The sequence below is a fragment of the Hemiscyllium ocellatum genome, chromosome 2, assembly GCF_020745735.1.
Source record: "Hemiscyllium ocellatum isolate sHemOce1 chromosome 2, sHemOce1.pat.X.cur, whole genome shotgun sequence".
In the NCBI taxonomy this organism is placed as follows: domain Eukaryota; kingdom Metazoa; phylum Chordata; class Chondrichthyes; order Orectolobiformes; family Hemiscylliidae; genus Hemiscyllium; species Hemiscyllium ocellatum.
The window spans coordinates 31,810,636-31,837,148 of record NC_083402.1 but is presented as its reverse complement, the minus strand read 5'-3'; the positions used below and the strand labels follow the sequence as shown (position 1 = coordinate 31,837,148).

The 26,513-nt window shown below is 38.5% G+C and overlaps 1 protein-coding gene across 9 annotated transcripts in view; it reads right to left on the bottom strand.

Moving 5' to 3' along the window:
* Nucleotides 1-26,513, bottom strand: part of erbin (erbb2 interacting protein) — a 256,213-nt gene that overhangs the window by 12,238 nt on the left and 217,462 nt on the right. For 8 of the 9 annotated variants that reach the window (XM_060835501.1, XM_060835530.1, XM_060835475.1 and 5 more), the window contains 7 exons: nt 22,706-22,879; nt 21,356-21,541; nt 17,873-17,987; nt 15,522-15,687; nt 12,116-13,718; nt 7,794-7,937; nt 3,670-3,786 (listed from right to left, as the gene is read on the bottom strand). In XM_060835501.1, coding sequence (XP_060691484.1) covers nt 3,670-3,786; nt 7,794-7,937; nt 12,116-13,718; nt 15,522-15,687; nt 17,873-17,987; nt 21,356-21,541; nt 22,706-22,879 — 2,505 coding nt within the window. The remainder of the gene's footprint in view (nt 1-3,669; nt 3,787-7,793; nt 7,938-12,115; nt 13,719-15,521; nt 15,688-17,872; nt 17,988-21,355; nt 21,542-22,705; nt 22,880-26,513) is intronic. The other variant, XM_060835519.1, reaches the window with a different exon arrangement.

The window sequence follows — 26,513 nt, the reverse complement described above, 5'->3', positions numbered from 1 at the left end:
AACAGCAGAATTATGCTCCAGCACAATCCACAACCTCATGGCCCAGCATATCCACCAAATCAACCAAGTTATGGGATCAAGAAAGAGTCACAAGACCAGAAACATTAACTCTGATTTCTCTTCACAGATACTACCAGACCTACTGAGCGTGTCCAGCAACTTCTATTTCTGATTTACAGCATCTGCAGTCCTTTTAGTTTTTAACAGGATCAACCCTGGTTCAATGACAAATACAAGAGGGCATGCCAGCAGTAGTAACAGGCAGGTCTCAAAATGAAATGTCAACCTGGTGAAGCTACTAAACATGATTACTTTCATGTCAAGCAGTAAGTGAGAGACAGAGCTCAGCTATCCCACAACCAGATTGTCAGTTCTAAGGTCGACACATGTCCCTATCCTCAATGATGGGACAGCCTCCAGCACATCTGTGCAAAAGATAAAGCTGAAGCGTTCGCGACAATCTTCAGCCAGAAATGCCATGTAGGTGATCCATCTCAGCCTTTTCCACAGTTCTAAAGCATCACAGATGCTAGTCTTCAGCCAATTTGATTCACTCCACATGACATCAAGAAATGGTTAGAGGCCCTGGATACTGGAAAGGCTAGGGCCTGACAACATTCCAACAATAGTACTGAAGACTTGTGCTCCAGAACTTGCCGTTCCCCTAACCAGCAAAGGTTATAACAGTGGCATCTACTAGCACTGTGGAGAATTGCCCAGGTATGTCATGAACTCAAAAAGCAGGACAAATCTAACTTGCCAATTGCCACATCATACTGTGCTCTCAACCATCAATACAGTGATGGTGGTCATCAACAGTGCTATCAAGTGGCAGTCAGTCCAGTTTGAGTTCCACCAGGGCCACTCAACTCTTGACCTTATTACAGCCTTCGTTCAAACATGGATAGAAAGGCTGAATTTCCAACATAAGAGTGACAGCGCTGGAGACAAAGACATTTGACATTATGGAGCCCTAGCAAAACCAGAATCAATGGGAATGTGGGGAAAATCCTTCTTTGACTGGAGTCATACTTGCACATAGAAAGATTGTTGTGGTTGTGAAGTTAGTCATCTCAACTCCAGGACATTTCTACGAAAGTTCCTCAGGGCAATGTCCAAGGCCCAAACATCTCCAGCTGCTTCATCAATTACCTTCCTTCCACAAGGCCAGAAGTGGGGATGTTCGCTGATGGTTGCAAAATGTTCAGCACCATGCAGATACTGAAACAGTCCATGTTTAAATGCAACAAGACCTGGACAATCAAGTGGCAACTAATAAATGCCAGGCAATGGCGTGAGTGAGTGAGTAAGTAAGTAAAATAAGTAAGTAAAGCAAGTAAGTATCAATCTAACCATTGCCCTGTCACATTCAATGGTGTTACTATCACTGACATTCCCATTATCAATTGTAGCCTGGCGGCTGGATTCACCATATAAATACAGTGATTAAAAGATCAGGTCAGAAGTTAAGAATGCTGGCGGTCCAAAGCCTGTCCACCATCTACAAGGCACAAGCCAGGAGTGTGATGGAATGAATCTCATATGCCTGGATGAGTGCAGCTCTAACAGCATTCAGGAAGTTTGCACTATCCAGGACAAAGCAGTCCATTTGATTGGCACCTCACCCACCTCCTCCACTACTAATGTTTTTTAGCAACAGTGTATACTATCTTCAAGATACAGTTCAGAAATCTGATAAAGGTTCTGAGTCAACACCTACCAAATCCACAACCACTTCTACCTTGAAGGACAAGGACAACAGTTACATGTGAACACCACCAAGTTCCCCACCTAGCCACTCATCTTCCAGAGGTGGAAATATATCATTGTTCCTTCACTGTCACAGAGTCAACATCATGGAACTCCCTCCCTAACCACATTGTAGGTCTACTTTCAGCACATGAACTGCAACGGTTCAAGAAAGCAGCTCACTACCACCTTCTCAAAGGGCTGCAAGAGACGGGTCAATAAAATGCTGACCCAACTTGTAACATTCACATCCCACAAGTGAATTAAAAAAGCTCACCATGAGTTTCTCAAAACAATTTAACTGCATCCATGTCAACGGTGCTGCATCCAGAGAACACATGAAGCTTAATTTATAAAATTTGTGAAAAACTACTTTAGCTATTTGATTGATACAAAGAACATATATAATTAGTTAAAAGGGATACTAATTAGAAGTTAAAACCATGTTTGTGGGTTAACTTTTGATTAAGTAGGAGTTCCTCCTTGCACAGTTGTTTCATAGTTTGACGTTTTTGGCTGACACTTGGAACAAGGCTAGGACGCCAATCATGGCATTGGTTTGGACTAACAGCTGTTATACTGTGGATTATGAAATTACATTGCAGTCTACTTATTTTGCAGTCACATTCTTTTCAAATCGATTAGAACTTATTATGGGCCAGGCCAGAGCCCCTCAATCCATTTTATGAGTTGCTTTACGCTGGTGGAAGGGTAATATGCCAGGAGCAATGTAGCTGGTCAGACCACTCTATTTTAAACAAAACAGAATTTATTTACAAACGAACAAAAGGAAACTGAATTTTGAACATAGCTATTTAAAAATCCAACCGACAAAAATGAGTTGTTCCCGTTTCCTGTAATATCCCATAACACACCTCTTGGGCAAAAAAAAGGTAAATCCAAACAGGTTTTGAGAGGAGAGACACGGCAGAGAGAGAGAGAGAAAAAGAGAGAGGGAGGATCAGCATGGAGCAGTTATTTTTGAGTCCCCAACTAAAACTAACCCAAAACCAGAATAAACCCTGAACGGAGAGAACTGGCCACTCCCCTTTCATTGTACAAGCATTTTAAAAATAAACTTAAAAGCCTTTATGAGTAGATATTTACAGACATATCAGAAACCCTGCTTTTAAGCTTCCTCAAAAAAAACCGAGAGCAAAATAACCTTGTTAAAGGGGCAGCATCAGTGCAACTTGAAATCCACAGCCAGTACAGTTCATATCATCGAAAGATGAGAAACACTGATGTCTACAATTATTGTATATGACCTAAATATCTGAGTAGATAAATATACGAGGATGAAGATACATGCAGAGCTTTAAGATACTTCTAGCTGCAAGTTTAGTTGCATTTTAGTAGTGAGTAACTCGGAGGAAATCTTCACCTGACAACATAATGACAGCAGCACTAGCACTGTAAATACAGTTTCAAATCAAAACCAAAATCTGTTTAAAGAATGTAGCTGTACCTTTTAGTAATTCTGATGAACCAACTTTAATCATGAGAAGAAAAGATTGCAACTCATTCAGGAATGAATATATTTAATTAAAAAGCGAACTAATTGCAAATTAAAACAATGCTCATAAGCTTATTTTGAATTAAGTTGGAATTCCTACTTTTACTGTTGCCTCACAGTTCAACATTTCTGGCTTGACATTTGGGATGAGGCTGAGATTCCCTAACCTTTTCGATCAAATCTAGAGTATAAAATACGGCACAATACCCACTGCTGTCATTGACGATATCATTATATAGTTTCTGAAGTGTTTAGATATATTTGTAATTTTTTTTCAATACAAACAAAATATTAAGCTAGTAAACGGCAAGGAAAATATATAGTGTAACACTGAAAAAGATCGAACCTTCTGTCGAATTGCTCTGTACAATACTCTTAGGGATGACCATTTGTAGAACACTTACTTTTCTCATACTGTCTGGTGGAATATCCTTCATCACATGTGTGCTGGTTGAATAATTCTGCTGTCCGAAAACATCATCTTGACTTGGGTCTCCAATACTGTTACCTTGTGATGGGTACTATTATGAAAACGTGAAAACACAAAACCAATTAATCCTAAAGAACTGATTAAAATGACTGGAGGGCTATTTTTTAAAAAAATTGTTCAAATTTTATTTGAAGAAAATGCTTACAGTTTATGTTTGATAAATTCAAAGTTTGCTCTTATTGTAACCACTGTATCAATTGATAATGTTAAAAAAAATGAACAAACACACCTAATGGACTACAAACATTTTAGTGAGTTGCAAAATTTTCTGTCTTTGGGTAAATCAAAACTTCAGGAGCATAATTTCGTTACTTTGACAAAAGCAAGTCAAGCAACATAAGCATACACAGAAGAAATGGTCCATTTAAAACACATTTTTCAAAATAATCTTGACCTGAATTAACATAAAGCACATTGACAAAGAGCCAAGGAATGGGATAAGACCACGTGCAGGCAGACGGGATTAGTTTAGAATGTTCGGCATAGACCTGACAGGCCGAAGAGCCTGTTAGTGAGTTTTGAGAAGATTTGTAGCTCAGGTTGAAGTTTTGAATGAAGTTAGAGCCTGTGCCTATGCTGTTAAGTTCTATCTCTGGAAAATGTTATAAAAGGTATGCTTTCAATGCATAAAGATATTCTATATTTATAAATGTGAAAAAACCTGCAGCATTTGGCAACAAGACAATTCAAAAGCTTTGACAAAGGGTCAGTTAGACTCGAAACGTCAGCTCTTTTCTCTCCTTACAAATACTGCCAGACCTGCTGAGATTTTCCAACATTCTCTTTTGGTGACAATTCAAAAGTGTTTGTTAATCACATGATCTCAAAACAATGAACATGGGAAACATTCACATGCTAAGATACAGAAATTCAAAGGAATTTGAAACTATCACATAGTAATACCTCGTTTAATGTTGGCCATTTGAAAATATTTTTGTTGCAAGGTGGACAATACAGAAAGTATTGTTGACCTTTCAAAGTCGACCTTTGAAAGTATCCTTTCAAATGTCACAGCATCCACTAGTGTTTTACACCTGACACTCACCATGATCATATAACCACCACTGCTCCCCAAACCACTTGCCACTTCATTTCCACCTTGACCAGTGTTTCTACATCCAGGTAACAGATTTACAAGAACCCTTACATCAGGGGGTACTGGGGCATGTTGGAAGACAGAATTCACTCGGGCTCCATGGGATTAGGGTGGAATGGGGAACAGACCTGTTCACTGGGGCTCAGGAATATGTTTGTCGTGTGTGAGCAAGCACATTGAGACCACACAGTGGGTCCCAGAGTCAAAGATTCCACTGAAACCCTGGGGTAAGGAGACTTGCTGGGTCCCTAGTTATGCATCAATTGTTGTGGGAAAATTTAGATTATCTAAATTTGTTTACTTCAAATTGCACCTGTAAAGAACAAAAATCAACAATAAGTGAGATTTATGCAGTTGTTTATAGTTGTCTTTTGAACCTACAGGTTACTTCATGATTCTTAGGTTATCTCAATCTTCTGGAAATATGCTTGAGCTATCTGGGATTTTGTTGCTCCCTTGACATTTGTGTAAAAGGCACACTTTAATAATACACAATGACATCCAAAAAAAAATCAGAGCTAAGTGGCTGTCAAGTCATCACCAAATATTGGAAAAATAATTTGCTAATATTGGGGATGCATAAATCTGCTAATGCAACTTTGCACAATGTCACAAGCCACATCTACATTTAACAATGCACTTTTAACAGCTAAAATTAGCCCTAAAACTTTCTCAGGGATTGAACTGAATGGAGGTTTACCTTTTGGACTCGAGCACTGAACAATATCTCCCCGTTATTTTTACAGTCACAAAGCTGTAATGATTGTAGGACAACACTAAATTATACATGTTATAAAAATAAGCTTGGTAGCACAGAACATCCAGTGGTTTGGAGTCTTGAGATTGATTATTTTGTGTTTAAGTGTTAGCTTTTAAACAAGTTACATTCCAAGCTTTTTCAGACATCTTTATGACGTAAATAACAGTACAGTAAAAAATTAGCTTTGTAGCTATTCAAAAGAATGGCTGAAATTTAAAAATGTGAACACAGTGGATATTATTGAAAGGGAAAAAAGTTCATTGACTATTTCAGGGTAGACAGGATTCTTCTTATAATAAAGTTTAGTCATTGCCATTGGGAAAGGTCAGATTTGTTCACTGCTCACTTGGATAATCTCGGTCAGAACAGCGACAATGATCCTGCTACAGTTCTCAGTTCTGGCTGAAGGTGGGGGATACCAGTCCAGGCAGCCTCCTGGTATATCTCCTCTCCATCCTGCTTCCACATCCTTCCTATAATGAGGTGACCAGAGCTGAACACAATATTCCAAGTGTGGTCTAACCAGTGCTGTATAAAGCTGCAGCCTAACCTCACAGCTCTTAAACTCAATCCCCCTGCTTATGAAAGCCAACACACCATACACCTTCTTAACAATTCTATCAACTTGGGTGGCATCTTTGTGGGATCTATGGACAGGGACCCCAAGATCCCTCTGTTCCTCCACACTGCCAAGAATCCTGCCTTTAAACCTGTATTCTGCATTCAAATTCAACCTTCCAAAGTGAATCACTTTACACTTTTCTAGGTTGAACTTCTGCCACTTCTCAGCCCAGTTTTACATACTGGAAATGTCCTGTTGCAACCTACAACAGCCTCCAAACTATCCACCACTCCACCAACCTTCATGTCATCAGCAAACTTGCTAACCCACCCTTCCACTTCCTCATCCAAATCATTTATAAAAAAATCACCAAGAGCAGAGGTCCCAGAACAGATCCCTACAGAACACCATGGGTCACCAAGCTCTAGGCTGAATACTTTCCATCTACTATCACCCTCTGTCTAAGGGCCAGCCCACTCTATCTAGACAGCCAGGATTCCCTGTATCCCATGTCTCCTTACTTTCTGAATGAGCCTCCATGGGGTATCTCATCAAATGCCTTGCTAAGATCCATGTACACCACATCCACTGCTCTACCGTCAATGTATTTTGTCACATCCTCAACTAATTCAATAAGGCTTGTGAGGCATGACCTGCATCTCACAAAACCATGCTGATTACCTCTAATCAAACTATGGTTTTTTAGGTAATCATGAATCCTGTCTCTCAATGTCCTCCTCAATAATTTGCCCACCATAGACATAAGACTGACTGGTCTGTAATTCCCAGGATTATCCCTATTTCCTCTTTTGAATGGGGGAATAACATTTGCCACTCTCCAAGCATCTGGCACTACTCCAGTGGACAGTGAGGATGCAAAGATTATGACAAAGACGCAGCAATCTTTTCCCTCACTTCCTGTAGTAACCTTGGGTATATCCTGTCAGGCCCAGGTCGCTTATCTATCCTTATGTTTTCAAAATGTTTGGCACATCTTCCTTCTTAATATCAACCTGTTTGAGCATATCAGTCTGTTTCACGCTGCCCTCACAAATGACAAGGTCTTTTTCAGTTGTGAATACTGAAGCGAAGTATTCATCAAGGACCTCCCCTACCTCCTCCAACTCCAGGCACAAGTTTCCAGCACTATCCCTAATTAGCCCTGTATGCATGTTGAAATCAAGTGAGTTTGACCCCTGAAGAATGGTCAGGCCAGTTACTCTTTTCACACACAAATATGAAGAATACAAGTGAGGCAACAGATACCTGCTGCACCAATGGAGCTCTAATCCAGCTTAAATCACATGCTCACGAGAGGCCGAGAAAATGCAATTATATTGCAGCTGGTGGAGAAACACTTAGTCAAAACAATGACAATTTTTCTTTTACATACAATTAAGATTAATCATTTTGAAATCAGAGTTGTGTATTAAGATTTGCTAAAGCAGAAAATTGTGAATTTAAATAGTCTGATAAAGAATTTTCACACCAAAGAGAGAGCAGTGCAAAAAATGTACCCTGAAGACAAACATTGAACTTTAAAAAATTCTTGTGGCTAGGATTGCTCAAGTAGTCACTACAAAACTCATTCATGATAACGGGCCCATTGTTGGTACTCACACGGAACATGTGCACTCCAGAATTCCTTCTCTCTGCAACACTCAAGGCAATGTTGCCCTGGCTGTCGTGCAGTTCCCTACAGCTTCCAGAGTGCATGCTGCCAAAAGCAGCATAATTGAAATTAAACGATCTAGACAGCATGCTCTGAATAAAGAGGAACAAGAAAATTCCACAGCTTTAACACAGAGATTAGTGCAGCATGCAGCAACAGGATAAATTGCAAGAGACAATTTCTCCCCAAAGACTCAACATCATGCAAAAAGAAATAGCATGCAAAACACAAAATGTATTCTGATCAAACAACTCTCATTAAGGTTAATCTGAATGTGCACTTGTGTTCTTAGCAAAGCTTTTACATACATCCAGCCAATAAGCAAGCGAAGGTAACTTAACTTTGGACTACATGATACATTTTAGAAAAAAAAAGGTTTTTCTACCAGTATAATACTTGTGATTTGCAATATTCTTCCGATGTAAATTGATCAAAAAGGTCCAAGTGTGACTGACTGGTTGAACATTAGTAAGGTAAAAGTAAGGTCTCCATAGGACTGCTCTTTCATTAAAGGGGGAATGGCTGCTGGTGGTTTAACCTGAGGGTCACCATGTCAAAGGTCAGGGGAGAGGGTGAGCAGGAGAGTTCTTCATGGTAAATTCAGCCAGTGAGGGAATTGAATCTACACTGTGAGCATCTCTCTGCATTGCAAACCAGCTGTCCAGCCAGTTGAATACAAAAATTACTTTCAAACCGTGGGGTTTATATAAAGCAAAATTAAAGCTTTAGGTGGAACAACCTAGGTCTACACACTAGATTTATTTCCAACAAGAGATAAAACAATACAAGCTGAAAATGATTGCAGTGAAATGAGAGGGACATGTCAATAAAAACTGAAAGTCTAGTTAGGTGCCATTCAATTTTATTCGTATCAGCTGCAGATGTTATTGAGGGTGAGCAACTGGACATGCAGAGGGTGTCGAAGCTCCTGACAGCCAAGAGGTTAATGTTTCTAAATGTTAACTTGAAGTGCATTTACTGCAAATTAACATATATACATCCAGTTTCAGGAATGAATCATAAAATCATGCAATTATGACATTTAATAATAGATTTTACCTTGAGCATATCTTTCGCATTTAAAGGAAAAGCAAGATGATTTTCTAACTTTCTTTTTGTATCTATAGCATTGATCTCCCAAACACTTGAATACAAATGTTATTTCCCAGAACAGCGAGGTTAAGAACTATTAGGAGTTCATGCAGTTAACAAGATGGTTTTGTTCATGCAATGTTTTGGAATAAGGATTCCAAACAAAAAAAAGTATGATTCCTAGTAAAAGGATACAAACAATGATGGTATATTGAAATTGCAGTATACCTTTCTCTAAGCTATGTCGTATCTTTCTTTCAAAAAGAAATCAAACTTTATGTATTGTGCAGCCATTTCAATTAATGACTGCATTTTCTCTGATAAGGTTAAATAGAAATATTCACACCAACAAAGTGTTACTAAAAACGGCAATGGAAATAATTGCAAATTCTGAAAAAGGATGCACACACATCCAAACGGTAGCTGCTTCAATCACAGATTGGGTTCTTCCATAAATTTATCAGTGTCTAGTGCTGTGAATATAATGTATATGTGCACAAAGGAGTGGAAAGGTATAGGGTGATACGAAAATGAAATTATCTTTTGAATTCAGTATTATTTGGTAATGAAGAGAACATAGGAATTTGAAAAAAAATTTTAAAAAGCCATACATTTATTCATCAAGAGTCACTATAAATAAGTTGTTCAGTTAAGATTTTGTAATGAAGTGGTGATTTCCCAAATCTGATTTTCTTTTGTCTTGTGTTCCAGAGTCGATATACCTTTATGAGACATAGTATGTCAATATACCATTAAAAGGTGAAAGCTTGGTGATCTAAAAGATCAGCAGTTTCTATCCACAGATGTTCCCAGGCCCCTGAATACTTCCAACATATACTTTTTAAAAACTTTCAAAGCTGTGTTACAACAGTACCTTAAAATTATTGTTAATCAATCTATTATGACACACCTCTGGGGCAGATGGGATAGCACCCTAACCTTTTGGGCCCAGAGGTAGGGACACTACACTCTGTCACAATAGTTCTTTCTGTAGTCAGGCCAGATCTGGTAATAAATGACTAAACTGCATTTTTTTAAAAATCACATATAAAATGTCCATCCTGTGGAAACACAAAAAAACATTGAACACCTCAAGTCTCCTCCACCATTCAATGTGATCATGACTGACCATTAAGCCCAAGACCCTAAACCAACCTTCTTCCCTATCCTTTTTTTTAAGCTATAAGAGCGTTATCTTCTTGAAAGCACAATGTTCTGGTCTCAATCACTTTGCATGGTCCACTCACTGGGTGAAGAAATTCCTCATCTCAGTCCAAAATGGCTTACCCATTATCCTTAAGTTATGACCCCTGGGGCTCTGGATTCTCCCCAACATCAGAAACTTCCTTCCTGTGTCTAAGCTGTCTAGCCCCTGTTAGAAGTTTAGAGAACATCCATCATTCTTGTAACCTCCTGTCAAAACAATTCTAACCAACTCAATCGTTTCTCATACATTAGTCCAGTCAATGTTTGCTGCCCTCCCTCTAAAGCAAGAGCACCTTTCCTCAGATAAGGAAACAAAAGGTGCACACAGTACTCCAGGTCTGGCTTCATGAGTGTCCTGTATAATTGTAACTGGACATCCTTGTGCCTGTACTAAATTTTCTTGCTATGGAGTGGACAAAAAGGAATGATTAGATTGGATTCCCTACAGTATGGAAACAAGCCTTTCGGTCAACAAGTCCACACAGACCCTCCGAAGAGTAACCCACCCAGACACATTCCCCGACCCTATATTTACCCCTGACTAATGCATCTAACACTTTGGGCAATTTAGCATGGCCAATTCACCTGACCTGCGCGTCTTTTGGATTATGGAAGGAAACCGGAACACCCAGAAGAAACCCATGCAGACACAGGGAGAATATGCAAACTCCACACAGACAGTCACCCAAGGCAGTAGTTGAACCCAGGTCCCTGGTGCTGTGAGGCAGCAGTGCTAACCACTGAGCCACCATGTCGCCCATGAAGGATGAGAATGCTTAATGGCTTTAATGGAGAACAAGGCATCAAAAGATAGAGATGAATGCAGCGTTCAGTAAATCAGAAACCACAGAAACGTTGTGGCGAATGCAAGGCCAAATGTTTGACAGTTGGTATGTTGAAAATGTAGCTCAGAGGGAAACAGGAAGATTCTTTTCTAGGATGAGCTTTGAAGGACTGATGAGTCTGTGCAGGGAAAGAGAGTGTGGTTAGAAAGTGATTGAAGGATATGTCCATTGATATCACTGTGACTGACCCAATAACAATAATGAGGTCAGATAAGTTGGCATGGTCAAGGGGTTAGCCATGAATATGTGTAACTGAGTTTATAGAGGAAGGGACTGAAGGAGTATATGAGAGCAGTGAACTCAGAAAAACACACTATTAAGAGCTAAAATGTGGATTGACATGACTAAGAATGAGAACTTGATTAGTGAAGAGGGAAACAGTGAAAGTTGACATGGTACCTGGGTGAGTTGGGCAGAATTAATAGTGAGAAGTAGAAAAGAAAAAAAAAGGATCCCAGTGGAGTTGGGAACAAGCAAGGTGATTTGGCAATGACTGTGCTACACCAGTTTAAGTGGGATAAGTGGTAGAAGGTTTAGTCAAAGTGGTAGAAGCTTCACATAAGGGTGAAGGCAGTATCACTCACCAGCAAGGTTTCTATTAAGGCCATGGTGTCAATGAAATCACTTACAATGACTTCATGGATGATTCACACAAGTACACAGACACACAGTAACACGTGGCTGCGCTGCAGATCGTAGACAATTCCTGACAAAATGTACTGGAAACTCAGTACCTTGAACACTGATATTTACTCACATAATTACCTCAAAAAAGATAGGCTTGAAAATACTACTCAAAAAAGCAGCTCATCTCTTTTAAAAGGAATACTGCAATTTTAGGAATATTTTTGAGAATTTTCCAATTTATGATCATTTTAAAAAACTGCATCAAATCTATATTCAATAAACAACTAGCAAAGAAATTGCATCAAATATCAAATATTAGAGTGGGTAAAAATGAGAATCTTTAAGTTATTACAGTGAACTTCGAATCATATTCATGTATTTGCCTGTAAATGTTCAAACATCACAAACATGCCACATGATACTTAGCACAGCTGTTTCAAATTATTTTCATCCAACATATAAAGTTTGGCTGCAGCAATTAAGAAGAAAGAGTGCAATACCTTTTCTAACTTTTTGGCTTCAATGTGACGCAACACCTGCTCTCTCCAATCAGGTGGCACCTTATTGGTCCCCTGTGCATCGAGAAGCGAATGCTCAGATTTCACCCTCACATTGGGTCTTTTAGTTGGACTAGTCCGTGAGTAATTGAAATCACTGATGGACATTGTTCGCTCTGGAACATCAGTTACATGTGGCCGGGCACTATGAGGCCGAGATGCAGTTGGACCATCAACACTATAAGTCCTTGCAGACAGAGGTCTTTGTGAGCCCTGGATTATCTGAGGGCCTCTTCCAAGTGTATGTAAATCCCTGTAAGTCATATAATCACCTTCAGGTACTGGGACTCTCCTGCAGTGATGTGTTTCAGGAAGAGTGACAGAGGAAGCAGATGAAACACTACTCTGTCTCTGCAAGGTGGACCTCTGACTGGCCTGAATCAATCTCTCGCTTGGTGGGCATCCCCACACTTCCACTTGGCGAGCTCCAATCCTTGGCTGCATATTGTAGGACATATTGGACTGGGCATTATTGCGATTGGAGAAGTTCATGTTTGCAGAATGCTTTACATAATTGGCATTGTCAAGTGTCTCAGACCGCTGATGGTGATGAGATCCTAAATTACCTTGCTCGATTTGAAATGCTGGTCTCTGTGGCCACATGTTCTCTTTGGTTATCCCACTGCTACTGTACTGGACATTGTACTGAGGTACTGGAGGCATCTGTGCAACAGCTACAGGCCCTCTTTTTAAACTGATGCCTTGAGGATTGAAGTTTTGATCAAATGTATACACTGCTTTTTTGCAAGAAAGAAGGTCTGATGAAGAAGAGGAATTTCCACTAAATGGTTGCAATGACTGATCACTTAGAAGACTGGCCGATTTACTACGGATTATATTTTGTCCCTGTCCAGCTACAGGGGGTGTTCTTACCATTAAGCCTTGCTCATGTGGTCCATTGTCGTTGATATCATAAAGTTTTAACCCCCCCGTGTCAATGTGTGTTATACTGTGAGATTTGACAACTGGTCCTTGAGGATACTCCCTCTGTGGAGATAGCTCTTCAGCACTCCCTGAGATAGCAGCATCAGCATCTGAAAACAGAGGTGAACTTTGTTGTTCTGCTTCAGTGCAGAATTCAGGTTGTCTTATTTCCTCTGGGCGTCCATTTACTTGGTTTTGAGGCAAAACATTAGGTACTTCATTTCCATTCTTTAAATGGTCTGCTATTTCTTTTGGATTACCTTTCACAATATTTCCTGATGAGTGTTCATGGGTGTTTATACCTCCATCAACAGTGCTTTTACATTTAGTCACTTCATCTAATGTCTGAACCACATCATCTGCAGTTATTTCATTCTTATTCACACCAATCTTGAGTAATTTCTGGTATTGCTGCATATTACTATTCAAATCCATTTCTCTCTGCAGGAGAGCTATTTTCTGCTCGACATTCAATTCAAATTCAGGCAATTTACTAACTTCTTTGTTCTCCGTCGGAGAATCAATGTTCTCATGAGTTTTCACAGTGTTATGGAATTGTGTATTGGATCTTGTTCCATTTTGTAATAGTGGAGATGTTTCGTGAAGACCACCTCGATTTTTTCTGCAAATAACATTAATAATATTTAGAAATGAAAGCAAAAGATAACAAAATGAAACCAGCCAGTTTCAGCAGAGGCAGTATTTTTTTTAAAAAATATATATATTCATCACATTTCACAACAATAAGCAATGGATAAGCTGCAAAATGGCTTACAAAACTGACTAGCATGAACAATGAGGTAATTCAATTAATGCAAAATTTGTCCTGTTTTTGACTGCAAAATACTTAAATAGCAAATTTACAAATATCTACAATGACAAGTAACAACACTCAGAGCTATTTTATTAAAGATCCAAAATAAATCTAAGCAATATCTGTTGACAAACTACAAACTCTGAATGTTATGTCAAAACAGTTTCCACAGGCAAAGAAGAATATTTCATATTTCAGTTACTATAACAGTAATTCCTCATACCATGAAATTGTTTTTCTATTTGAACATATATGTCCACAGATAACCCATCTTGTGTTTTCCCAAATCAAAGTTAAAATGTCCAAGAGTGAAATGTTCATCATCCTTTTTGAACTGCAAAACTTTAAGGCCTGCTCCAGAATTAGTCCCGTATCTCAGAAACTTTAATTATTTCCGTAGTGGAGGTTAAGCCTGTTTATTTACCTTACAACATGGATAAACCTATAAATGCATTAAGCCTGTATTTTGTTTTAAACAAGGTTCAAGCATAGTCATTAAGTAATAAAACTAAGTTGTCAGCATTTGATATTGCACAACATTTCTTAAAAGTTTCTTTAGCAGCTGATTACCAACAGGATAGAGCATCTCATCATCAGCATGGCTCACTGCATTACTGGAAAATCCGGGAATAAATTTGGACATTCTCAAATAAGGTTAACCTAAACCTGATCCCCATATCTCGAGCAGAAGGCAGGACTGGGGTAGAAATCACAGAAGGAGTGTCTCTGTAAAAGCTTTCGCTTACTACCTTCACCAAGAGCTCACTATTATATTTTGCTTCCGGGTTGCCACGGAGAATTAAATCCAGTCCTGAGTTTGTGTGTTCACACAGCAAGGGGAGGTTGTTCAATTCAAACAATAAACCTGTCCTCTACGTTTTGTTCTCTTGCACATGCTGCAGAAGTATAAACTTGGATGCAGAGTTGGTGTTTGCATTAAGTGGAAAATCTTAAAGAAAATCATAAAAACAACAAATAGAAATTGAATAACTTATACCCCAACTTAAACAGGAGACAATATCCTCATTTGCCAAGACTACTTTATTTCCATAAACATCAAAAATAAAACTGTACTCAAATTAATTTGCTCACTTTTAACACACATATTGAAAACCTATTTTGAAACAAAATGTAATGTAGGAAGAGGCCATTCAATCTTTTGATCCTGCTCCACCATTCAATATGATCATAGTTGCTCATCCAGTTCAGTAACCAGTTCCCAATTTCTACCCTTTAGCTCGAAGAACTATACCTGAATCCTTCTTGAAAATATTAAAGTGTTTTGGCTTGCTTTATGTGGCACAGAATTCCACAGGTTCACTGTTCTTTGGGAACTTTCACCTCCTCTCAGTCCTAAATGGCCCACCCTGTATCCTTAAACTGTAACCCTTGGTTCTGAAATCCTCAGTCATCAAGAACATCCTGCCTGCGTTCACCCTGTTTAGTCCTGGTAGAATTTTATTGGCTTCTGAGAGATCACTTCCTCCTCTTCCTTCTAAACTTCAGTGAGTAGAGAAATGCAGGCCATTCATGAATATGCCATCCAATCTTTCTTTCATTGCATCTGAATGGGTAGAGGGTAACTTCTCTGAACAGTCCAATAGGGTTTACCTTTTAAGAAGTGGGATGGCAGTTTTGTCAGGGGTTGAATGCAAGGTTTCCTGGCTACTTTCTGTGTTGAAGGAAACTGTATCCGATATCCTGGATGGCGACGAACAATTACTGTTGTTCTGATTACTGTTTGGAATTATCTCCTCAAATAAGGAATCGGCATCATCTTTTTCGAGAGAGGAGAAAGCATTCAAATATAATTGGATAAATTAAAGACAAACACACACAAAAAAAAACTTCACTATCTCCATGGATTAGATGGAAATTTAAGATTCCTTTGACTTGGCAAGATAGGTTTCATAGTTCAGCAGAACACAAACACCTTAAAAAGGGTTATACATGCTGGAATTAATAGGAGTAAGTTACTAAAAAGGAAATATAAGGCACTGCTTTTAGGCAACACGATTGCTGTGACAACTTGTTTCAATCAGCAATGTCAAACTATAAAATCAGAACAAATACCTGAACACAGATATCAAATCATATTTTAAAATATATGAATGATTCTAGAACTGTAAAGAGTTGTAAACTTTCCATTGATCACGAGGTTTATTTTTGTGCCAAGGGCAGCTTCCACTGCCTAACCTCATCAACAGCCCTGTGTACACTGGAATCCCTTGTCTACTACTCAATTGTTGTAACTTTCCTGAAAACAAATAAGAAATACTTTGCTAATCTGAATCTATTAGGGAAAATATTCATAGAAAAATACATAAAACACATGTGGATCTCACTACTTCCGCAAGCACGTTAATCAAAGATGATAATTGATGAACAGTTTAGTTCTGCTTTAGAGAGGGAATCTCATTACCGTGAACGGTTAACTTTTTATGATAGTTCTATGAATTTTCTTATTTCAGAAATAAATCTAGCACTTGATAACACAAGGGAATGTGCTTTTAAGCTGGTTATGGTCACGCAGTGGTTATATTCCTGAAGTAATAATTCAGAGGTTTTAAGTGGTAATCTGGAGATTGGATTTCAAATCCCAAAATGACAGTTTATGAAATGAATTCTGTTAATTAACTAAATTCGGAAAGAGTGAAAAAAAAACTAAATTTGAGAGTTTGGCCTCCATCTAACTCCCCTTCTGCCCTCGAAAATGGCTTAACGAAACAGGTGTATTCAAGGCAGCTGTTCCCCACCACTTTCTCAAGTGCAATTAGGAATGTGCATGAAATACTGGCTCTCTCAGCAATATCCAAATCCCTTGCCCAAAAAAAAACACAAATATGAAGTTGAACATTGATTGTGAAAAATCTTTTAAAAAGTTTTTACAATTAGATCATTTAACAAAGACCAGTAAATTCCAATTTCTCTGGTAATGTAGCAAGTCTCCATGTGAAAGCACAGCTCTGACCCAAAAGTCATCAGTGAAAATCTTAACAGATGCTGCCAAATCCAATTTCAGTATTTCATATTTTTACTAATAACCATACAGTCCATTTAATAACTCCTCTTTCTTCCTCTCAACAAAAGTTATCATTGCTTATTTGTGTTTTTGGACAAGTAAGAATGTTGCCAAAGATAATCAATGTGCTTCACCACCAAGTTTCATTAGCTGCGAATAACAAGTTGTGGAAATAATCCAACTCAAATTTGCTGTCCTTTACTAGAAGGGTTCACTAGACTCTGCAGAGTCCATGTATTTCTATTTTGATAAAGAAGTAAAATTGCTGAGGATTAAAGAGAACCACCAAAATATTTAAGTTAAATTGGCTTAAATGGTAACACACTCATGTGACAGATTGGAATTATTAGTTCAAGCCCTACTCTAAGGCTTCATTACATTTCCTTGGCTAATATACAGGGAATACTGCATTTAAGGAATCGGCTACTTTCAGCTTTTAAGCCAAGACTCAAGTGATACTGTGTGGAAGGTGTCAATCATACCATCAACAATAATCTACTGTAGTCAGATTTGTTGTTAACAGAATTTAGATGTCTTAATTAATTAATTGGCTCTGAGGTGTATTAGTGTACAAGAACAAGACAGATAAATTCAAGTTTGGTCTCCAATTTATCAGCAAGATCAGTTTTACATGTAAATCAGAAATCAAGGCAGTTGTTCAGCTAATTGAAACACAAACATAATTTTAGAGATGAACCAAAAGTGAGGCCAATTGATTTTAATCAGGGTCATAGTTACAAAAACTTAATTTCTATGTCTGTCCTTAAATGGAAGTGTACTAAAAATGATTTTAAAGCACCTACATATTTTCAGACAATTGTCTGTAATTTAAAAAAAACTACATAGGTGAAGGTCTCTTCACATCTTACCCACAATCAAAAGATTCTGACAATTTTACCAAACTGTAATTTGGATGCATGTTCAGCCAATCTTAACCAACCTCTTTTCTCTTTACACAGAGCAACAACTTTTGGTTGAGTGATTGGTGTATCAATCAAGGGGGGCCTTAACTCTGCCATCTTCATCTCTTCATCAGAAGAAGTATTTTCAGTATCCTATCAAAGCAGAATGAGAAAGGAGGGAATTTTTAAAAAAAATTTTGAATGCCATACAAATCATAAAATCACAAAAAATCTTTAGATTAGATTAGACTTACAGTGTGGAAACAGGCCCTTCGGCCCAACAAGCCCACACCGACCCGCCGAAGCGCAACCCACCCATACCCCTACATTTACCCCTTACCTAACACTACGAGCAATTTAGCTTGACCAATTCACCTGACCCGCACATCTTTGTGACTGTGGGAGGAAACCGGAGCACCCGGAGGAAACCCACGCAGACACGGGGAGAACGTGCAAACTCCACACAGTCAGTCGCCTGAGTCGGGAATCGAACCCTGGTCTACAGGCGCTGTGAGGCAGCAGTGCTAACCACTGTGCCACCGTGCCGCCCACTTTCTACCATTTCACATTATAAACCATAGTCCTTATTTAGAAAACAAAAAAAATCGTTAAAAAGTGCCCAGCTATACATAACCTAAATGGTTATACATACTAAAAACTTATCCCAGTTCTTTTCCTCACCCAAATTTTAGCAACCCCTGAATCTACTGATTCATATCACTTAAGATCAGTGTAAATTTTACGTCATCTTGGCCTTTTTTAAAGCTTGTTCCAGTGGGATCTACTTAACTCCATATACCAAGGGTTATGTGGATCCCACTGAATCAAACTTTAAAAAAGCATCTCAAATTTATTGAAAGTAAGCCATGTGATTGAGAATAGCTTTATGCTCTTAAAGCATCTTTGGATCAGCTAATTTATTAGATTGGCTGCTTTTTAATGGATATTTCCTTGCCCATCCTTTAGCTACAAATAGAAAATTCTCTAAATTGTGAGACTACAATAATTCAATCTGAACAACTCTCCTTGCTCTGAAAGAACAGTCACTGCATAATCATACTGTTGCAACTGGAGGCAAAGTTTCCTTTGATACAACAGAAATTCCGAATGTGCTGAGATCTCAACAATTCTGAAACAACCTGATTTTTCAACAACATTTACATTGCAGAAATAGTATTTTCTGCACAATGTCAATTATTAATTTCACTAAAGTCTCTTAGTCACATTTCAATCAAATTATACAAACTAAATTTGAACGTCCAGCCTCAGATGAGCAAAAAGGAATAATGTGTTCAGTTCAGAAAGTACAGTGATATACTTTGGTTGGCTCCCACCTTTTCTTGATGGAACATCTCAAGTCACTTAGCTTCAGTGCTGTCCATTCACTCAAACTGACAGAATGGGTCATTTCTAAATGCAATCAATCATTGTAGTTATAGAGTCATAGAGATGTACAGCACGGGAACAGACCCTTCGGTCCAACCCGTCCATCATGACCAGATATCACAACCCAATCTACTTCCACCTGCCAGCAACCGGCCATATCCCTCCAAACCCTTCCTATTCATATACCCATCCAAATGCCTCTTAAATGTTGCAATTGTACCACTTCCACTGGCAGCTCATTCCATACACGTACCACCCTCTGTATGAAAAAGGTTGCCCCATAGATCTCTTTTATATCTTTCCTCTCTCACCATAAACCTATGCCCTCTAGTTCTGGACTCCCCGATCCCAGGGAAAAGACTTTGCCTATTTACCCTATCCATGCCCCTCATCATTTTGCAAACCTCTATAAAGTCACCCCTCAGCCTCTGACCCAGCAGGGAAAACAGCCACAGCCTGTTCAGCTTCTCCCTATAGATCAAATCCTCCAAATCCTGGTAACATCCTTGTAAATCTTTTCTGAACCCTTTCAAGTTTCACAACATCTTTCCGATAGGAAAGAGACCAGATTTGCACGCAATATTCCAGCAGTGGCCTAACCAATGCCCTGTACAGCCGCAACATGACCTCTCAACTCCTGTACTCAATACTCTGACCAATAAAGGAAAGCATACCAAACGCCTTCTTCACTATCCTATCCACCTGCGACTCCACTTTCAAGGAGCTATGAACCTGCACTCCAAGGTCTCTTTGTTCAGCAACACTCCCTAGGACCTTACCATTAAGTGTATAAGTCCTGCTAAGAATTGCTTTCCCAAAATGCACCAGTTGTGAAATAATTTGAAACATCCAAAAAGAGGCAAAACTACTATACAAGCACCGGTTATTTTTTTCAGAAACATCTGAAATTGGAATAGGAACAAGCCATTTGGTCCTTCTGTACCTGCTTTGCCATTTATTAAAGTGATGGAAGATTGATTGTGGTCTCAACTCTACTTTCCTACCTACCCCCAATAACTTTTAAAAAAAAGTCAGAAGAATCTGTCAACCTCTGCTTCCTTTCCTTGATTGGGAATGTGTATGCACAGAAATGAAGTCTGAACAAGGAAATTTGTTGTGTACAATTGTCCTAATTTCCCTTTTGTTGTGTATATTATGCATGTCATATGTGAAAGATTGTGGTTCATGCTTTCTTAATTAAAAGCAAAATTTAAAAAAATTTTTTTTTGTTTACATAATGCACCATAATGCTATGAAGTTCTGACTATTGCACATCACAATTTGTAAACCAGCTTGAGTTGGAGATTTATGGGGGGGGGGCGGAAAGGAGGGCGAAGGGTTTGACTGGTATGTGCAAGTAGGAAAATGGCATGGGGGGGGGGGAAAGGGAGCGATGGCAAGATAGGAATGGTTGGGAGTGGATATGGCACAGAATGGAAGTGCAGCTGAATGGCCTGGGAGGTGTAGCATTGAGGATCTGAGCACTGTCTCGAGAATTGTATGAAAAAGATGAAAAGAACGAGGCAGGTGTGGCTTGAGGGTGAATGACTCGGAAGTATGATATACTATTTTGAAAGTTACTATTGTAATAAAAGGCAATTTCAATATATATTGATTGTCTCTTTTGATATTGAATTAACCAGAATCATAGCTGCTTTGCTCAAGGCAAAGCCAAAAAAATCAGACAAGTGACTAAAATAGAATCAAAAATTCAAATAATGAGAAAAATTGAACTAAGAAAAGACTGTTGGTGCTAATTGTGAATCAATTGGGGGTTAATTACATTTCTGTGGTGGTCATTAATTGAGGAGTGACCTTTGATAACATATTTAACAGCAGGCTCCAACAGTGATTGGAGGTGGATGAAATAAAATGTGTCACTACAGATAAAGCTTCTAAGTTTATGAAAACTGTACTACAGTTCTATTTTTCACCAACTGACTATCTGAATTGTAATATCAAAAAACAAAGGAAATGTTTAGCATTTATTCAAACCGCATAGAAATCAGAGCAGCTAAACTATGAACTGACATCAGTTTGGTTTTTAAATTTGTGCAAATCCTTTGTCCCCTAACTTTCAGAAATAACTTAGAAATAATATTGCAAATACTGATTATCAGCAGTTACCAATATACCTCAAGTACATCGTCATCGTTGGCAGCTATGCTTGTATCTTCAGCATCATCATCAACTGCATTTGTTTGGATAGTTTCCACATTGTCATTCAGGCCTTGCTTGATATTTTCATTTGTGCAATTTTCTACTGTATTTGATTCAATATTTTCTGTTGATGTGTTAGATTCTATGGTGCATTCCGTTACCTAAGAATATAGCACTTTTAAAAAATATTGCAACCGAATGCAGGTCTTTATTGTTCAAAATACAATCTTATATTTCATGCAATGCAGAAAACAAAACACAAGATAGCAATTTTATTTAAAAAGTTAAAAATCACAACACCAGGTTATAGTCCAACAGGTTTTTTTGAAGGCACTAGCTTTTGGTGCACTGCTCCATCATCAGGTGGTTGTGGAGTAAAGGCCACCTGATGGAGGAACAGTGCTCCAAAAGTTGGTGCTTCCAATTAAACCTGTTGGACTATAATCTGGTGTTGAGTGATTTTTAAACTTTGTCCACCCCAGTCCAACACCGGCACTTCCAAATCAATTTTATTTAAATTTGTCTTTTGCAAAAAAACAATTTATTTCGATATGAAGAGTAGTATGAACAAATTAATACCTGCATTTTGGTACAGGTGGCAGATAATAATTTCTCAGAGGCAAATTAGAAAAAGTTATATTAATAGTATCTAAATTCCTTAAGTCTACAAATATCATTTAAATTGAAGACCAATAAAGGGAAACTTTCTGTTCTCAATGATATTTATAAGATACAGCTCAAAATGCTTGTATATCTACAAAGGGATTTAGGACCCAGCAATATGAATGCATTTTAGGATGATTAACAAGTTCAACAAATAAAAATCCAATGGAAGGAAATGTGCTAACTCCTTTAAAAAGATATCTTCTCTGCAAGTACAAACACATTTTCAATTATAACACTTTCGGCATCTCATCAGTATCATGGTGAAAATGAGAGTCGACCGATATATGAAGAAATACTTTAAAAATTCTTCTGAAAAACAAATTGGCATCACTTCTTTTGGAGACAGGCAACAGCAAGGATAATCTGTTTATGTTTTCAGATTTCTGATTAACCATTTTAAGTTGCTTGTGTCTTTGAAGTCAGAAATCCAAAACAACAGCAGCGTGCTCAAGTGAAATACAGACCTGTGCTGTGTGCACTTTTTGTATAAGAATATGTGCAAGTTTACTTGTATCTATTTGAAGTAAAACAAATTGAAACCTTTAAAGGATATTACAAGCATCTTTTGAGTGAAAATAATGAATTGGTAGGTCATTAACTGAATGACATCAATATCTAATTACAGTGACTATTTCATGCTACAATTTGTGCTCTCTCACCTCTACACCAGAATTTTTTGTTGTGACTGATCGGTCATCATTCTGCTTCATTTCAGTTCCAGAATCATCTGATGTTCCATCATCCTTTAATCTATGTACCACACTCTGTGCAGTTTTAACCATATTTTTGAGTTCATCAGGATATGGTGTCGGATATCTTTTCAAGTTACCCTCCTATATGTGAACAAAAACATCGTAATGAACATTTCATTGGTAACTTATTGGTTTTGCAACAGCATAGAAAAGTTGGTCACACTTTTCATGAAGATCAGCATGAGGTCAAACAGATGTGTGGATTCTTTGTAGACAACCATTTCTGTTCTGCACATGACGTAACAACTGAACTATTCTTGGTCAAATCAGGATCTTAATTACACTTATCGCATGTTTCTTCTATACTTCTATATAGAAGTACAACCAACAGTATAAACAAAGTATGAAGGCCAACTGTCACAGACTTGATTCATCCCATATTATTGAATCTCCTATAATAATTAAAATTTGTATGCCTGCATAAACACTTACACAAATCCTCTAACTACTGTGAATTGAATATGCAATTTCCTTGAAAAAGGTGATAAGCCATTTAAAAAGTAAAAATTGCAAGGGAGTTTGGTGTAGAATTTAAGACAGACACGGACAAGTTGGCCTGTGGGCACATAGATAGTAGAAAGAATTCAATATTGAGAAGCGAGAGGTGATCATTTTAGTCAGGAAAACATGAATAATATAAAACAAAAGGTAGAGAGAAAATTTGTTCAATGTATTTAAAATCATGTGGGATCTGAGCAGAGTAAATAGAAAAAATGTTTCTAATTGTGAAAGGATTGACAATGAGAGAGGACAGATTGAAAGTTAAGCATTTCTGGCTGGACACAGGTGCAAATAATTCTTTTGCACTCCTGCATTGGGATCCCGCATATTTGAGAACAAGGATATATTGTAGAGTTCCCACCTTCTCTTTTTTCAATTGTTCACCATATTGCAGTGTGGTTGAGCATTTCTGGTCATGGGATCTCACAGCCCTGTCTGTTGCATTCTGCTTCCATTGTCCAGCGAGCAAGCTTGTCTTGTGTTGTGGTGTCACCTCTATTTGTAGTGTCACATTTTATTTGCTCCTGACATCCCCTCCTCCACTCTTCATGAAGAATGTGACAGATTGTGGTTGAGCGCAATTTTGTTGCTGATCTGCAGCACCTTATGGTTACCAGCTCTGAGTAGCTAGATCTGCTCCAAATCTATCCCATTTCACACAATGGTAGTACCACACAATATAATGGAGGATATTCTCAATGTGAGAGCAGGATTTGGTGTCCATTAGAACTGTATATGCTAATACCTTCATGCACAGACATCTGTGGCAGGAAGATAGGTGAGGATGAGGATAAGTAGATTCTCTCCCATCTTGTTGGTTCACTCACTACCTCCTCCTGTTCCAGTCAAGTAGCTATGTCCTTTTGGACTCAGCAGCGTTCAACAAGGGAAGAACCAAATGGGAGTTGTACAAAGATTGGCACCCAGTCATCAGGAACAGTGGGAGATAGTGGTTATTTAGTCACTGCGAGGCTAGCATTTAACTCCAGATAATTACTCTAACATTGTCCCATTATTAATAAAAAGGAGGAAGAAATAGACCAGCAAATTACAGACCGATCAGTCAAACCTCAGCAGTGAGGAAGTTATCCAAAACAAATTCCGAGGGATAGGACACATCTGTGCACAAAGAGATAGGTTTACTTTTGATATTCTGCACACATTTGTGAAGGGAAAGTCAGTCTAGTTTGACAAATTTGATCAAGCTTCTGAGGAGGTAACTGAGTGTGATGATGAGGTTAATGAATCTGAAACGACACACATGGACTTTAGGACGACTTTTGATTAAGGGTCCTCGAGGCTGACAAGTCAAAAAAGTAAAAGCCCACAGCAAAGTGGCACATTGGCTGAGAAACAAGAACCAGAGGGCAATGGTAGAGGTGTGACTGGAAGTATGTCTCCAGTAGGATTTCACAGGACTCAGTGATGGAGCCCTTGATGTAGGTACGTGGTGTACATTAATGATCTGGAGGAGGCACGGTCAAGAAGATTATAGATGACACAAAAATTAATAGAGTGGTAAATAGTGAGGGGGGTGACAGTAAACTGCAGGAGGATATCAACAGACTGGTCAGGTGGGCAGAGCCATAGCTTATGGAATTCAAGTTGGAAAAGTGAGACATAATGTAGTTGTAAAGGACTAACAAGGTAAGGTATTACACTATGAATGGTAGGATCTGGAAAGAACTGAAGATTAACCAGATCTTAGCATGCCCATCTACAGACTCAGGGCAGGCTAGGTAGGTGGTTAAGAAGGATACTGCATTGATGCCTTGGCTAATAAATGCAGGAGCAAAGAGGTAAAAAGTGGATGAGTACAACTGGAAAACCACGTGTAGCTCTGGCCACCATATTATAGGAAGCAGGAATTATACTAGAAATAATGTAATCTATTTACACTAAGTGGAGTCGCAGATATATAGAATAGTGAAGGTGGCATTTGGTATGCTTGCCCTTATTGGTCAGTGCATTCAGCGTAGGCGTTGGAAGGTCATGTTGCGGCTGTACACAATACTGGTTATGCCTCTTTTGGATTACTGCATTTAATTCTGGTCTCCCCGTTATAACGAGGATGTTGTGAAACTTTGAAAAGGTTCAGTAAAGATTGGCAAGGATGTTGCCAAGGTTGGATGGTTTGAGCTACAGGGTCAGGCTGAATAGGCTGGGCTAGTTTCCCTGGAGCATTGGAGGCAGTGGGGTGACCATATAGAGATTTATAAATTCTTGAGGGTTATGGATAGGGTAACTAGACAAGGTCTTCATCCCGGGGTGGGCGAGTCCAAAAATAGATGGCACAGGTGAGAGGGGAAAGATTTAAAAGGAATCTAAGGGGCAAATTTTTTACTCAGATGGTGGCGTGTGTATGGAATGAGCTGCCAGAGGAAGTGGGAAAGGCTGGTACAATTACAATATTTAAAAGGTATTTGGTTATTTAAATGAATAGGCTGGATTTAGAGGGCTATGGGTCAAATGCTGGCAAGCAGAACAAGATCTATTTATGATATCTGGTCGGCATGGACGTGTTGGATCAAAGGGTGTCTGTTTCCATGTTGTATACCTATGACTCTATGACGCTATGACCCGAAGCAAAGGTGTAAAGAGCAGAACAAACTCAACAGGATAGTCTGATCCAAAGTGGATAGGACAATGCTTTTTCCTGTAGGAATGAATAACCAGGGGACACAGGTTAAAGTGAAAGGCAGAGGGTTAAAGGAAAGTTGAGTAGAAAGATTTTCATCCAGTGTGTGGTGAGTCTGGAACTCACTGGCTGAAAGGGTCATTGAGTAAGAATGTTTCATAACAGTTAATGATTATTAATTAGTTGCATTGTGATAGTTTCCAGGGCTATAGCTCAGAAACTGGAAAATGTGATTAGTGCAGTCTGTAGGCAGAATAAACAATATTGTTCATCACTACTTCTAATGTGTTTGCTTTGCAAAATATTCTGTTGTAAACTCCATTCTAAGTAACCTATTGCACAAAGGATTAGAAAGAAATACAGAGGTGTAAATAGGGTCAGATGTACAGCACAAAGACAGGCCTTTCGGTCCAACTCCAAACATTTTCCTGTATAGCTGTCAGATGTTAGCTATCAAATAACTAAAGAATCCAAATTAGCGATCTTTACACAAGTAATGGTTCACATATCAAGGCTACACTGTCAAAGCAACTATTTTTCAGGCTTAACAGTAGCGATGTGAAATACAAGTGACTT